The sequence below is a fragment of the Electrona antarctica genome (assembly GCF_951216825.1).
Source record: "Electrona antarctica genome assembly, chromosome: 10".
Taxonomy (NCBI): Eukaryota; Metazoa; Chordata; class Actinopteri; order Myctophiformes; family Myctophidae; genus Electrona; species Electrona antarctica.
The window spans coordinates 1652109-1667897 of NC_136791.1; the positions used below are offsets into that span (position 1 = coordinate 1652109).

Consider the following 15789-nt stretch of genomic DNA (forward strand, 5'->3'; position numbering starts at 1 on the left):
CACCTGGTCTGCGTTTCTATTGTAGTTTACTTGCATGGATTGTGTTAAGGTTCCTTATAGGGATGTCCCGATACACTTTTTTTCGCTTCCGATCCGATCCCGATACCTCGATTTCTGTGTTAGCCGATACCGATACCGAATACAGATACCAGTGTAGTGATCTCATGTTGTGTTTATAGCTATATATCATTGTGTTTATAGCAGACTCCTCACTCAAATGTGCACTTGCAGTTTGGGGCAACTCCAAAGCAAACTCCACATGTCCCAACATTTTATTTACCTGCCATAGTGTCAACCCCTTAACCCTGTGTCGGATCGGTGGTTAGACTGACATATTCACCGATACCGATATGACCCGATATGACAAATAAGGGCCGATCCGATACTTTTCCCGATACCGATACAGTATCGGGACATCTCTAGTTCCTTACACCATAGTGGACATGCCTCTCTGCCTCTAGGCTCTTCATCAGCCAAGAGGCTCAAAACGTCCACTATGGTTTAAGCTTTGGAATATTATAATATCTACCCGTGTGTGTGTGCGTGTGTGTGTGTGTGTACCTCCAGCTGCTCATCCTCCAGCAGCTGTATGACCAGTGCCCGCACGCCATCCACGGCCGCCTGGTCACTCATGAAGGTGAACAGGTTGTAAAACACCATGATCTGGAGGTACGTCAGCACCGTGTAGCGAGCGTGCCAGGAGCTGCTGCCAGCAATCTGCAACACAGACCCCCACAGACCCCACCCAGCGTCAGCAACACACAGACCTTTTGTAACACCAGCTCATTTCTAAAACGGTCGGCAACAGGATAAACAAAACCAGCTCATTGGCCTTGTGGTTAGAGTTCACCCTGAGACTGGGATCAATCAAAGGCAGAGTCAAAACAACAAAGACTATAAAATGGTATTTGGTGCACAATGCCTTCCTTTTTTTATTTTTTTATCCCACGATTTTGTAACCCATTTTTCACCCCTGTGTCAATTATCTAATGTGATCCTGGGCTCTACACACCCTCCGCCAACCTAGTCCCCATATATGGGGCACATGGGGAGAGCAACGGACTTGAACTCATGCTTCCTTCATGCCTGAGTGTCCAAGTCGCTCCTTTACACCTGACAGGGGGGAGTTTCCCTGGTTGGACGTAGCGTGTGGAAGGAACACGTTATTCCAAACAGTTCCTTTCCCCTCCATCAGGCTGGCCAGGGGGAGGCAGTTTAGAGACCAGGATTACTGCATGTTTTTTGGGGGACATGGGGAGAACATGCAAACTCCACACAGAAAGGCCCTTTCGCCAACCCCGCCTCGGGTATGGGCACTGATGACGCGGAGGAGAGGACACGCCGCCAGCGCCCACAGCGTCCCGAGCGGGAATCGAACCCAGGACCTTCTAGCTGTGAGGCGACAGCACTACCAACTGTGCCACCGTGCCCCCACAATGCCTTCCTGCTCGTGACGTGACATGTCATGACTCGCCTTGCCACCATGGGGCGCCCAGGCTCAGGAATGACCTGCCCAGTGTGGCTTTAAGGCTAGCTAAATCAGTGTCATCTTTTAAATCACTCTTTGTATATTAACCAACGCCTTTCCTTAGATTGAATCATTCTAGTACCTTTACCTTGCATCTCAATGGTGTTACTTTCAATATATATGTATAATGTGTATGTCTATGTATGTGCTTTGGTTTTATATTTGGTATTGTTTGCATAGATTAATTTTAATTGATTGTCGTTTGTTTTCCCTATGGATATTATTTATCTTGGCACTGAAAAGCACTTTGTAAACACTGTTTTCGAAAAGCACTACATAAAGTTTTAATATTATTATTATTATTGTCATGTAGGTTCATATACATCAAGCTGCCTCACGCTAGCTATGGAAAGAAGGGACCGGTTCCTGAACACACACATGCCTTGGGGAGCTGTTGGTTCCCAAGGCTACTTGTTGAGGGGCGCGAGCCCCTCCTATATACAGGTTCCTGAACACACACATGCCTTGGGGAGCTGTTGGTTCCCAAGGCTACTTATTGAGGGGTGCTAGCTGCTCCTATATACAGGTTTAATGTTTGATTTTCCTTAAACAAACATTGAAAACGCCATTGACATGGACAGAGTTTATTTGTTTGTTTTGCCCATGTTTGTTTTGTCTGATAATTAAATTACGTCATAAAAGATAAGTAAATAAATATAATATACATATATTATCCACATGCAGTTCAACTTTCACTTTGATGTAGATTCAATGGCATTATTTATTGCGAACGCAGTGAGCACCAACTATGAGACCTAGCAGAACCTCTGTCTGTCACACACACACACAGACACACAGACACAGACACACACACACACACACACACACACACACAAACTTAACTTAAAAAAATAAATAATAATAAACACACACACATACACACACTAAAAAAATAACTTAAAAATTTGAATAAAAGTATGTAATTTATTCTAATTGTTGTTATTGCAATTTACGAACTGCGTTCACTTGCCACGTTTGCGCGTCTTACTTGTATATAGCATATAAGAAGTTCACCTACTCCTAACTGGTCTTTCAAGTGCTAGACATGAAGGGCAGAGTGACTGATGACTCACCTCCTGCAAAGTGCTGAGGACCATTGGAATCTGCTGGGGGTAGAGGAGGCCTTGTGACATCAGAGACAGGCAGGTCTTAGCGTCCCTCTTCAGCTCGTCATAACTGTCGTCATTCTCCACCGGCGCGATCTGTCCCGCAAGGCAGATTAACCCAATCAGGCCCGACGTCCATTAGACTAAATGTCCTCTAAATCATGACAGTTATCTGAGAAACCTTTTTCTATGTCAGTGATTCTCAAACTAGTTCAGGGCAAGGAGCCCCAGAATTAAATTCAATTGGCTCTGGAACCCACTCTCAAAATATGTTGTTCCAGGGACCCTAGCGGGTCCATTTGTACACTCTCAGAGTAAAATTAACAGTGGTTTTACAATATAAATTGGAGTACCAGAGATAGAAATGCCATTAAATTGTAGCCTGGATCCAGCCCAAAGACCCCGCCCACTCTCTGAGTGGACTGCGTCTCTTGGTCTGGTGTTGCACTGTCTGTGAACCTATAATTTCTTCGGTACAAAAATGTATTATCCAATGAGAATCGGTGGTGGGGGTGGGTCTAACGAACAACCAATCAGCGCCGAGTCCCGTTTTCAGCGTCATCACGCAGCGCAACACACAGAGGAAGGAGGGGAAAACAACACCAATGGCTACTGGTTGAGGGAAATTCTAATCCCCTCCCCCTTGAAATCGCTCAGACAGGAGAAAATGTCAGACTGAAGCTTCAAGAAAGCTACAGTCTGATAATCAGGCTAATTCAATCGGGGGTCCGTGGCATAATGCGTGTGAAACTGGGGGTCCTTGAAATTAATATGTTTCGGAATCACTGCTAGAGCCGTAAAAATCCTCCCTTATTGGGGTCACTGGCATATGTTTTCAAATGGGGGTCCGTGGCCTAATAAATGTTGATTTGGGGGTCCTTGACACGAAAAGGCTTGGGAACCACTGACTTAGGTCAGGGGTTCTCAACGTTTTTGGCCGGGGACCCCCGGAAATGCTTTGGCAACGTCTCGGGACCCCCACCCCGCCCCCTCCCGACCCCCAATATAAATGGACTGCTGCAATAACCTTAATAATAGAGACAATACACCATAAATAAATACTGAAACCAGATATAATCATTAGGGAAGGTGTATGCATGTACTATGTGTACTATATGTAAACTCTTCATTTCCACTTTCCAGCCATTCAGTTGCAAAAAAAATATATATGTTTTTTTTTTTTTTAATGATTTGGGGACCCCCCAAAATAATTTGGCGACCCCCCCCCCGAGGGGTCGCGACCCACAGGTTGAGAACCCCTGACTTAGGTAACAGAAGCACACACAGACAGAAGATAGAACTGACCTTGAAGAGCAACGGCAGCAACTGGAGCTGTTCTGTGAGGGCCGTGGAGAAGGAACGCCCAGCGCTGGCGATCTGCCACTTGAGCACTTTAAAAACAAATACAATAAATCAATGAGCTAAAACAGCCCAGCGTTTACGGCTTCAGGATACTTCAGAACAATAAGAGCCAAACCAAAAAGACACACAACGTGGCCGGGAGACCATTCATTCATGTGGTGCATTCTTCTGCTTTGACCGTAATTCAACCATGGGGTTGTGACGGTTTCGTTTCTAGCCCGTGAATTCCTTATCCCATTTTGACCTGAGATCAGATTCTAAAAATGTCTTCTACATCCCGACAGTTTTCTGAAAAAGCTATGTTTCTATGTCAGTCGTTCAACAATAGCAGACCTACAAGCTCGTAGCGCGCCACTCGGTGGCACGCTATGAACTTGTAGATCTGCTATTTTTCAATAGCTAAAGCATAACATAATGCTAACACCAAAAGGGGTTCCCGCCCCAAAATGGGTTAATATTCTGCTCAGCTCTGCAACTACTTTGCGATAATCGCACCTGTTTTGAGCAGCTTGATGGCCTGGGTCCTCTCGTCCTGCTCGCCCGCCCCTTCGTTCTCTTCCATCACGTGGTTCTGGATCTCCTCGTCGCCCTCCATCAGAGGCTTGAGCTGCGACACGATCCGCAGGGTGAACTCCGCGATGCGCGGAGAGGTGGTGGGCTGAATGCACGGCAGGTTGACGTCGATCATGAAGATGTATGTGAGCACGCTGCAAGAGAGTTTAGGACAGTTTTGGGGTGGCGGTGGCTCAGGGGTAGAGTGGCTGGATCGCAACCGCAAGGCTGCCAGTTCGAACCCGGGCTCCCCCAGAGTTGGTGTCGAAGCAAGTGTCCTTGAGCAAGACACTGAACCCCTAATTGCTCCTGATGTGCTGGTTGGTGCCTTGCATGATTTCTACCGCCATCAGTGTGTGAATGTGTGTGTGAATGGGTGAATGTAATGCACAATCTATGTAAAGCGCCTTGTATAAAGGCACTATATAAATGCACCATTTACCATTTAGGACAGAGAGAGAGAGAGACAGAGACGTCAGAAAGAATATGGGGAGCAATACACAGGGTTCCCACACATTTGTTACCAATTTCCAAAACCTTTCCAGAATATTGAACCCAATTTCCAGGCATATATAACAATCATTCAGTGCAACAATGAGTCTCTTAGTCCTATGTGCAACAATGCCCAAAGACAGGCAGTGTAGCGACAATAAAGCATAGAATATAGAATGCTATCATTCAGATCTATTCCACATTTTGTGCCAAATGTTGTTTGTTTGTAGATCTGTGATTTTTGTCACGTACTGGTACACATCAGGCTGCGATCAATTCCTGCAATCATTCCCGTTTGGCAAAATAAATAGAGACATGTTTTGGAAAAAAGTTATTTTATGAACAAAATCAATAGCCGCAAACTATTTTTCCAGGACCCTTGATAAATTAGAAACCTTTTTCCAGGACTGGATATATATTTTGTTTTCTCATTTCAAAATATTTCCAGGAATTTCATGGTCGTCGTGGGAACCCCTGGATACAATATATGTACATAATATATGAGTACATAAATATGTGTGCATAATAATAAAAATACAATACCATCAGGGGGGTCACATTACCTGCCGATGCGTTCTCGCACGTTCTTGTACACCTGTGTGAGCTTGGGCTCCAGATACTGTAGGAGGCGATGGAGGAGCTCCGGAACGCGCCACTCCTGCTGCGCCAGGCCGCCCTGAAGCACGTAGAGACGACTGCGGAAGAAATGACAAGGAAGCAGTCAGCAAAGCAAAACTCGACTTATTAGTTAACCCATTTTGACCTGAGATCAGATTCTAAAAATGTCTTCTACATCCTGACAGTTTTCTGAAAAAGCTATGTTTCTATGTCAGTCGTTCTTCGATTTTTCAAAAATAGCAGACCTACAAGCTCATAGCGCGCCACTCGGTGGCGCGCTATGAGCTTGTAGGTCGCTTGTAGGTCTGCTATTTTTCAATAGCTAAAGCACAACATAATGCTAACACCAAAAGGGGTTCCCGCCCCAAAATGGGTTAAAATGTATAATGCATGTTTTTCTTTTCTTTTTCCTTCTTTTTTTGTGTAGGTACTGTACATATGACGCCTATTGTTTAGTGTGCTAAAAAAAAACATGCCGATTGGTCCAGTGGTTTGCAATATTATCTCAGACTCACACAGAAGCACAAAGCACACAGACTTCTGGAGTTCTAGACTGCTAGACTCCTGCAGAGTCACGCCATTAAAAAATAGCCAAAATTAATTAAATCAATTAATTACCAGCTGCATTATTATTATTATCTGTGGGTCTGCTGCTGACGTTATGCCACTTTTTAGCTGCGCTCCGCTGTTATGCTCAAATTAGTGACCCTAAAGAATTCTGAGGCAACATGGCTGGAGACGAGGCAGCCAATCGGAACTGCTCGACTAGCCATGCCGTGCAGACGATGGGATGTTATGGGTTGTTGCCAGTGGTGGCAACTGTCGTGACAGAAATAAGCTAAGCAGCCTCCAAAAACCAAACCAGGCAAGCAACTGTGAATGAATCCACGTTAGGCTGGAAATATGCAGACTTGGCAACACTCAGCAGAAAGACTAGCGGTGTCCGTCTACCGGTCACAAGTTTCCCAGGTAAACAGTGCACTTCTACGAAGCAGCTGGTGAAAAAAAGGAAAAAAAAGGTTGAAACCGCTTCTGCTCACCAAGCATCCACAAAGGAACCCCCTTCCCCGGTGACCGGTGACTCCATTAGCATCTCGAACAGCCAGTGCAGCTTGCGTGGGTCTCTACTCTCCTGTACAAGATCAATATTAGGAATGCAATACTTTAGTAACATTCTTCATGATACGACAGATCCATAAAGTTACAGGTAATATTTGTAACAAACAAGATGAAGGCTTACGCAGGCTGTGGCGATGCAAGTACCCCAATCTGCGTAGGTTTCTATGGTGATGTTGGACAAGGCGGTTCGGATCAGAGGACACAACAGAGCCCAGAGACTCTCCACCTGGGATGGAAGCACAGCGGCGGGTCAAATTAACACATTTTGACCTGAGATCAGATTCTAAAAATGTCTTCTACATCCTGACAGTTTTCTGAAAAGGCTATGTTTCTATGTCAGTGGTTCTTTGATTTTTCAAAAATAGCAGACCTACAAGCTCGTAGCGCGCCACTCGGTGGCGCGCTATGAGCTTGTAGATCTGCTATTTTTCAATAGCTAAAGCATAACATAATGCTGACACCAAAAGGGGTTCCCGCCCCAAAATAGGTTAAAAGTGCTCAATGAAAAGGGGAGAATCTAAGGATGCATTTTAGCCATTCATTTTGTGTAAAGGTGATAACATGAAAAGAAGATTCAGTAGTCATTTATTTTTGCTTGAAGACGCTTGAAAATGCACTGGTGTGAGCTATGTAAATATACAAATCAAACGAATGTGACTAAATTTGACTAAGGGACTGCCATTGAATTTTTTTTAATTTTCGTTTTTTCATGTCATGAAAGCAGGGAATCATAGCTTCAAATTGACATATTGGTTGTTCAGTTTGACCCACCAGTTTTGGAGATATGGCTTATAGAGTAATGTCTTGCAGAAAACAGTGCTTGAAAGGTTCACTTCTGTGGACTCTAACATTACACCTAGCTACATGTTTAAGCATTTGCTCTGACACTTATTTCAGACATGCTTTAGTATGTGAAGAGTCTGCCTGTGCTATTAACTCATTTAAAAAAATAAAAAAATAAAAGTTTTCTCCTTTCTCCTCGGAATTTGCGCGATGGCAGTCTTTCAGTCAAATCTGGTCACAAATGTGCTTTTATAATATGATTGACATTGACAACTAAATTCTTCATTGAGGGCAATTTGAGGGACTTTTTCCCAGGCGGCGCTAGCAGGGCAATCTGGTCCCCTCAGTGTGGAAGAGGACGGGTTGGACAATACCTTGGTGTATCAATCTGGTCACCTCAGTGTGGAAGAGAACAATACCTTGGTGTAACTCCAGTGTTTGCAGCCCCTGATGAGGCCAGAGATGATCTCCGCAACGCAGCGCTGCTTGCTCTCGTGGGAGTCGGCCACCAGACGCTCCATATGTGGCCGCAGCAGAGGCAGGAAGGCATCATGAAAGTTCCGAAACAGTCCCTGCAACAATTAACCCATTTTAACCTGAGATCAGATTCTAAAAATGTCTTCTACATCCTGACAGTTTTTCTGAAAAAGCTATGTTTCTATGTCAGACGTTCTTCGATTTTTCAAAAATAGCAGACCTACAAGCTCGTAGCGCACCGCTCGTAGCGCGCCACTCGGTGGCGCGCCACTCGGTGGCGCGCTATGAGCTTGTAGATCTGCTATTTTTCAATAGCTAAAGCATAACATAATGCTAACACCATTAGCATTAGGGTTCCAGCCCCAAAATGGGTCAAGTCTCGTTTACTCCTTTCTAACGTTCCCAGGCTGTTCTGACCAACCCCTTCTTCTTCTGGCGTTGTGTTCTCACCTTGAACAGACAGAATCTGCGGGGGCTGAACTTGTCCTTGCCCTTGCGATCCTCCAGAGAGAGGAACTCGATGAGCTGGTTGACGAACACGGGGTCTGAGAAGTGGTCGTAGATGATCTGTTCTCGCTGTTAGGGATGGATATATATATATTCACAATTTTAGGCATTTAGCAGATGCTCTGAATCCAGAGCGATTTACAGTAAGCAAGAACAAAACGTGGTAATGCCATCAAATACATGATAAAGAATTGTCATCAAGAATCATACGTACGCTAAGATACATTATATATTCTATATAATGAAACTATGAGTATACACTATTGAGTGCTATGTCTACATAAAATGCTATCTAAGTTACATAAGTTGAGCCTTTGCATATGCCTGTAAGATCGTCGAGGTTAGGGCAAGTGCTACGTGGGTTAAGTAAAAGTACTTAGTTACTTTCCACCACTGACCCCGATGCCATGTTATTTTTCAGTGACATTGTGATCATGTGTAGTTTTATCATTGTGTGATCATGTGTAGTTGTATCATTGTGTGATCATGTGTAGTTGTATCATTGTGTGATCATGTGTAGTTGTATCATTGTGTGATCATGTGTAGTTGTATCATTGTGTGATCATCATTGTATGATGTGTAGTTGTATCAGTGTATGATGTGTAGTTGTATCATTGTGTGATCATCATTGTATGATGTGTAGTTGTATCAGTGTATGATGTGTAGTTGTATCATTGTGTGATCATGTGTAGTTTTATCATTGTGTGATCATGTGTAGTTGTATCATTGTGTGATCATGTGTAGTTGTATCATTGTGTGATCATGTGTAGTTGTATCATTGTGTGATCATGTGTAGTTTTATCATTGTGTGATCATGTGTAGTTGTATCATTGTGTGATCATGTGTAGTTGTATCATTGTGTGATCATGTGTAGTTGTATCATTGTGTGATCATGTGTAGTTGTATCATTGTGTGATCATGTGTAGTTGTATCATTGTGTGATCATGTGTAGTTGTATCATTGTGTGATCATGTGTAGTTGTATCAAACCTCTGTCATTTCCTCTCTGGGCATGTTCTCTTTGGGCTGCTCCTCTGGTGGGGAATACATCATCAGATTTCTAGAAATAGCATTGGAAAATAAAAGTTAATATGCCATCAAGAGAATATAAGGGGGGGGGGGGGGGGAGTGAATAAAATAAGTTGAGCTGACGAAGGCATGGACCAGATCAGCCCCAGTATGTGACCTCTCCCTACTGTCATTCTGTAGCTCCCAGATGAGGTCACACCCTGGGCCCCTCCCACCGCGGTTCAGAAACGGCGCATATTTCCACAAGGAACGCTTCTTACCCTTTTCTGCACAATTAATCCAAAAAGTGAAGGGCTAAAATAAGTTTTACACTAATTCAAACTTAGCAACGGCCAAGAAAATCCAAGTGTAAACGGTTACACGAGCGTTACAGCGGTTGTTTAGTCAGTCGCTTCCATGTTTATCGAGGAAGTCGTGCGTATGCGCGTGCATGTCGAGTGAACTGAAGTCAGTTGGAAATGTAATTCTACTTTCGACCAGGGGAGGCGCCGGGGAGGCGCTAAAGCTTCAACTTCCTTGAAAAACATGCTAAACAACCGCTGTGAGGCTCGTGTAACCGTTTGAACTTGGATTTTCTTGGCCGTTGATTAAGTTTGAATTAGTGTAAAACAAAATCACACCCGTGTGAACTGAGTGGTGTAAGGTTTTATATAGCATGATCAGCTGTGGTCTGACGTAATGTCTGACGTAATGAAATCATTATTATTATATAAGGTAAGGTATTATATAGCCTGATCAGCTCTGATCTGACGTAATGAAATCACACCCGGATGTGATTTCACAACTGGCCTTTTTTGTGCAGAAAAAATGAGCATGGTTGCTACGGTCATCCAGTTCACCCGGGTGTGATTTAATTACGTCAGAAATTATTTTGAACATAGCAACCATGCTCATTTTTTTCTGCACACAAAAGCCAGTTGTAGGAGTGGTTTACACCACTCAACAAAAATGTAGCCCTTCACTTTTTGGATTCATTGCAGAAAAGGGTAAGAGGCGTTCCTTGTGGAAACATGCGTCGTTTCTGAACCGCGGTGGGAGGGGCCCAGGGTGTGACCTCATCTCGGAGCTACAGAATGAGCGTAGGGAGCTTAGAGTATATATGAATAGAGACGGCACCCGAGTTCTCCTCCCATCCACTTGCATTAAGTTGCTCTAAAGCGCATGAGGCGATTTCACTCCTCCTTCCGGGTAGGAACAGAGTGCATTCTGGGATGGATTTGCCCCAAACACATGAACACGCTGCCGTTGACTATCATTGCACGTGTTCACGTGTTTGGGCCAGCGCTGCAATACCTAATTCAGCCACCATGTCCATTTCTCCTCAGGGTTTCCTCCGGGTGCCGTCTCTATTCATATATACTCTAAGGTAGGGAGGGGGCACATATGGGGCTGGGATCAGATCGTTGAGTGAGCACCTTGGCCAGCTGTAGTATCCCCAGTGAGTCTTCTCTACGAACGTGCAGTCATCCCAGTCCTTCTGCGATCGCGGTAGAGTTGCACTGTGATACTGAAGCCACCGGTTGTCTGGCCGGTCACCCGCTATGATACCGTTGGACTCCTTCATCGCACCTTCCAGAGACTCCTTCATCCCACCTTCCAGAGAGAATTCGGGAGAAGTGGGTGAGATCGCAAAAAGTAGAAATCAATGATTATCATTTTTTGCATACTTGAGAAAACAAGGCAAAGCTAAACGTTAAGGGAAACCTTAACGTTTGCCTTTTCTTTTTTACTTAACCCATTCTAGGCGGGAACCCCTTTTGGTGTTAGCATTGTGTTATGCTTTAGCTATTGAAAAATAGCAGATCTACAAGCTCATAGCGCGCCACCGAGTGGCGCGCTACGAGCTTGTAGGTCTGCTATTTTTGAAAAATCGAAGAACGACTGACATCGAAACGTAGCTTTTTCAGAAAACTGTCAGGATGTAGAAGACATTTTTTGATCCCAGGTCAAAATGGGTTAATCAAAGTATAGAAAGAGCTTTTATACTTACTGAGCTCAAAAGGACTGACAGGTAGTTTCTTGTGAGGTCTCTTCAGCTGCTTCATGATTCCTGCCACGGCCGATATCGCCACCTAGTGGAGAAAACAAAAGCTTTCGGGTGAATCCATGCAACTGATGCGGCTTCAAATGCACTCTTCAATCTTCATGTTTGTTTTTTATTGTGAATGGCTGTGAGGAGACGGACCTTGCGGATCAACAGGGAGTCGTGATTGAGGCTTTTAACGAAGAACAGGACAGCTGGTGCAGGGAGTTGGTGGTCGTCCCTCAACAACAGTGACAGGAAACCAATAGAAATGTGTTCAAACTTCCAAGGCCTGGAACAACAAACACACCAGGATATAGACATCGTTGATTAACCAAAGCATGAGCCCATGAAACTGACAAGACTTAAAGGGATAGTTCAGATTTTTTTAACTTAAGTTGTATGAAATACTTGCCATTAATATAGTGGTTGCAACTGTATTAATTGATTGCCCGAGTCCTGTGGTGGGAGTTCTGCTCTGGTTTTGGTCAATATTAAGTAGTTCCGGTCATTTTGTGGGGGGCACTGGGGCCACGCAGTAAAAGTAAATGAATCCACAAAACGAACGTAATTTGTATTGTTGACCTATTTCTAAAATATTAGCGCGACTTTCGTTCAACTTTGACCCCTCTATCACATGGAACAATTTTTTGGGCGTAGTGATATGGACACAAAAAACATAGTTCTGTGTGATAGAGGGGTAAAAAAAGAACGGAAGTTGCACTAATATTTTAGAAATAGGTCAACAATACAAATTACGTTAGTTTTGTGGATTAATTTACTTTTACTGCGTGGCCCCCAGTGCCCCCCACAAAATGACCGGAACTACTTGATATTTCACCAAAACAAGAGCAGAACTCCCACCACAGGACTCGGGCAATCAATTAATACAGTTGCAACCACTATATAAATGGCAAGTATTTCATACAACTTAAGTTAAAAAAATCTGAACTATCCCTTTAAGCAGAGAGTAAATATTAACGTACATGTTTCTGTTGCTGATGCAGTCCAGGAGATCACCGACCAGCCGCTTGTACTTTCTGGGAGGGGAGGGAACAATATTAGGCTGATGATATTGAAGGAACACTTTAGCTGATTTCAACCTAAAGCCCGTTCTTCTGAGATACTTCTGTGTAGTTTCGCCGTGAAATGTTTGACGATGAATATGTCAAATGCATAATTTCAGAGTTTATATTCTGTACACTCAATTTTGGAGTGTATAGAATATACATAAGATGTGTTTTTAAGTGGTGCAACCACTTCCTTAAGTGACTATGTGTGTGGCTGGGTGGCTGGCTGGCTGCGTCTGAGCACGAAAACAGCATGGTTGTTTTTCACCACCTGTGCGCAACCTAACACACACACACAAACACACACGCATATATTAACTGTATATATGGTGATTTTGGGTGTGCCAGTACAGTACAGTGACAGTACAGTACAGTAGAGGGACCCCAACACGGTAACTCTGTCATTTCTCAACCGTTTCGGACGTGGGGCGGCTCGCCGGAATCGGGCCGGGACCCTGGGTGCGTTCCTGTGGGTCTGGAACTCCCCCCCCCCCGCCCCCCCGGGGGGACCCCCACACGGAGTTGCACCACTTACTTCACACGGTTGTGATTTTTTTCCACACTGACTGACAGTATTATTTATTTTTCTCACATCAGAACAACAGGAATGGAATTTTAGTTGACATCGAGTTTCCCCACAAGGCAGGAGGCGCACGCACGCACGCACGCACGCACGCACGCACGCACGCTGAGGTGGGGGAACACCCTCTGCACTAGTTGTAAAAGACTCCAGTCAGGCCTAGAATAGTCTTGAACTGATGAGCAGTTAATAGGAACTTGATATGACAAGTTGATGGCAAAATTACCTTTTCTTTTTATATATATAATTTTTATCCCATGATTTTGTAACCATTTTTCACCCCTGTGTCAATTATCTAATGTGATCCTGGGCTCTACACACCCTCCGTCAACCAGTCCCCATATATGGGGGACATGGGGAGAGCAACGGACTTGAACTCATGCTTCCTTCATGCCTGAGTGTCCAAGTCGCTCCTTTACACCCGACAGGGGGGAGTTTCCCTGGTTGGACGTAGCGCGTGGAAGGAACACGTTATTCCAACCAGTTCCTTTCCCCTCCATCAGGCGCCCCGGCTGGCCAGGGGGAGGCAGTATAGAGACCAGCATTACTGCATGTTTTTTTGTGAGGGTACCTACCCTAGGGGACACGGGGAGAACATGTGAGGGTACCTACCCTAGGGGGCACGGGGAGAACATGTGAGGGTACCTACCCTAGGGGACACGGGGAGAACATGTGAGGGTACCTACCCTAGGGGACACGGGGAGAACATGTGAGGGTACCTACCCTAGGGGACACGGGGAGAACATGTGAGGGTACCTACCCTAGGGGACACGGGGAGAACATGTGAGGGTACCTACCCTAGGGGACACGGGGAGAACATGTGAGGGTACCTACCCTAGGGGGCACGGGGTCAACATGTGAGGGTACCTACCCTAGGGGGCACGGGGAGAACATGTGAGGGTACCTACCCTAGGGGGCACGGGGAGAACATGTGAGGGTACCTACCCTAGGGGGCACGGGGAGAACATTTGAGGGTACCTACCCTAGGGGACACGGGGAGAACATGTGAGGGTACCTACCCTAGGGGGCACGGGGAGAACATGTGAGGGTACCTACCCTAGGGGACACGGGGAGAACATGTGAGGGTACCTACCCTAGGGGACACGGGGAGAACATGTGAGGGTACCTACCCTAGGGGACACGGGGAGAACATGCTAAATGGCCTTTTATTAAGATGAGGACACTGTCATGACAATGGCGTGAACTCACTCTACTGATTCGGAGTTCTTGAGCTCCTGCCTCTTCAGGCCATCGGCCACTTCGTCCTCAGACGGGACAGGCTCTTTAGGCAGAGGACTGGAGGTGACCATCAGCTGCTGTGCCACCCTATGGCACTCCTCAGGAATCTAACATACACAAACACTTAGGTTATCCTTGCTGTACAACAATAAATACAATTTAGGTTTTTCACAAGAGCTGATTACATAACTTCAGCCTAAACTTAACTTGTATAGAAAGTGTTACAATATGCTTGTGTAGTGGCAAGGCCAAAATCACTGTGGCCTGAGTGGCCTCTCATCCTCTGGCCTGAGTGGCCTCTCATCCTCTGGCCTGAGTGGCCTCTCATCCTCTGGCCTGAGTGGCCTCTCATCCTCTGGCCTGAGTGGCCTCTCGTCCTCTGGCCTGAGTGGCCTCTCGTCCTCTGGCCTGAGTGGCCTCTCGTCCTCTGGCCTGAGTGGCCTCTCGTCCTCTGGCCTGAGTGGCCTCTCGTCCTCTGGCCTGAGTGGCCTCTCGTCCTCTGGCCTGAGTGGCCTCTCGTCCTCTGGCCTGAGTGGCCTCTCGTCCTCTGGCCTGAGTGGCCTCTCTTCCTCTGGCCTGAGTGGCCTCTCATCCTCTGGCCTGAGTGGCCTCTCATCCTCTGGCCTGAGTGGCCTCTCATCCTCTGGCCTGAGTGGCCTCTCATCCTCTGGCCTGAGTGGCCTCTCATCCTCTGGCCTGAGTGGCCTCTCATCCTCTGGCCTGAGTGGCCTCTCATCCTCTGGCCTGAGTGGCCTCTCATCCTCTGGCACCCCATACTGAATTGTGTATGTAACTAGTCATTTAGTGGCAATGCCTTAATCACCCATCTCTCCCCAAGAGACGGGATGACAGGCCAGAGTGATCTTGGCACTGCCACTAACTACACTGCCACTGCCACTAACTACACTTGCAAAATGTATTAAGTATAACATATGTCTGGTGAATTTTCTATATTGGTTTTTTCCCCCGATTGTCCCTCCAAACAATACCCTACTTTTTTCATTTTTTTAATTGGCCAAGGATAATCCACCTCTTTCTAATAAAATAGAGCCAATGTCAATTATTCCATCATACTGCCCTTGAGGTGTCTTGAGTTTGCTTCTACAGTTTTTGTCTGTATTCAGTTTCCTTTACTTTAACACTAGCGCGTCGGAGCAGTCAGGCTGACCGATTTTGAAATTTTTAAGTGGATTTTCTTTGCCCATGAAGTCCTGAGAAAGTTCCCCTTGCATGACTTTTTCTAAATGTTCGATTCAAACCATCTCTGTTTTTTTTCCATCTGAAACGTTTTGGAAATATGATTTT

The 15789-nt window shown here is 45.4% G+C and overlaps 1 protein-coding gene across 1 annotated transcript in view; it reads right to left on the minus strand.

The window, feature by feature from the left end:
• LOC306931393 (proteasome activator complex subunit 4B-like) overlaps positions 1-15789 on the minus strand; it is a 71037-nt gene that overhangs the window by 9878 nt on the left and 45370 nt on the right. The window contains exons 22-36 of the mRNA XM_079512775.1: positions 14455-14591; positions 12582-12635; positions 11758-11887; positions 11563-11644; positions 10988-11165; positions 9534-9603; positions 8488-8613; positions 7980-8132; positions 6899-7003; positions 6699-6790; positions 5604-5735; positions 4492-4703; positions 3940-4025; positions 2602-2730; positions 562-717 (exon numbers count right to left, since the gene is read on the minus strand). Coding sequence (XP_079368901.1) covers positions 562-717; positions 2602-2730; positions 3940-4025; positions 4492-4703; positions 5604-5735; positions 6699-6790; positions 6899-7003; positions 7980-8132; positions 8488-8613; positions 9534-9603; positions 10988-11165; positions 11563-11644; positions 11758-11887; positions 12582-12635; positions 14455-14591 — 1842 coding nt within the window. The remainder of the gene's footprint in view (positions 1-561; positions 718-2601; positions 2731-3939; positions 4026-4491; positions 4704-5603; positions 5736-6698; positions 6791-6898; positions 7004-7979; positions 8133-8487; positions 8614-9533; positions 9604-10987; positions 11166-11562; positions 11645-11757; positions 11888-12581; positions 12636-14454; positions 14592-15789) is intronic.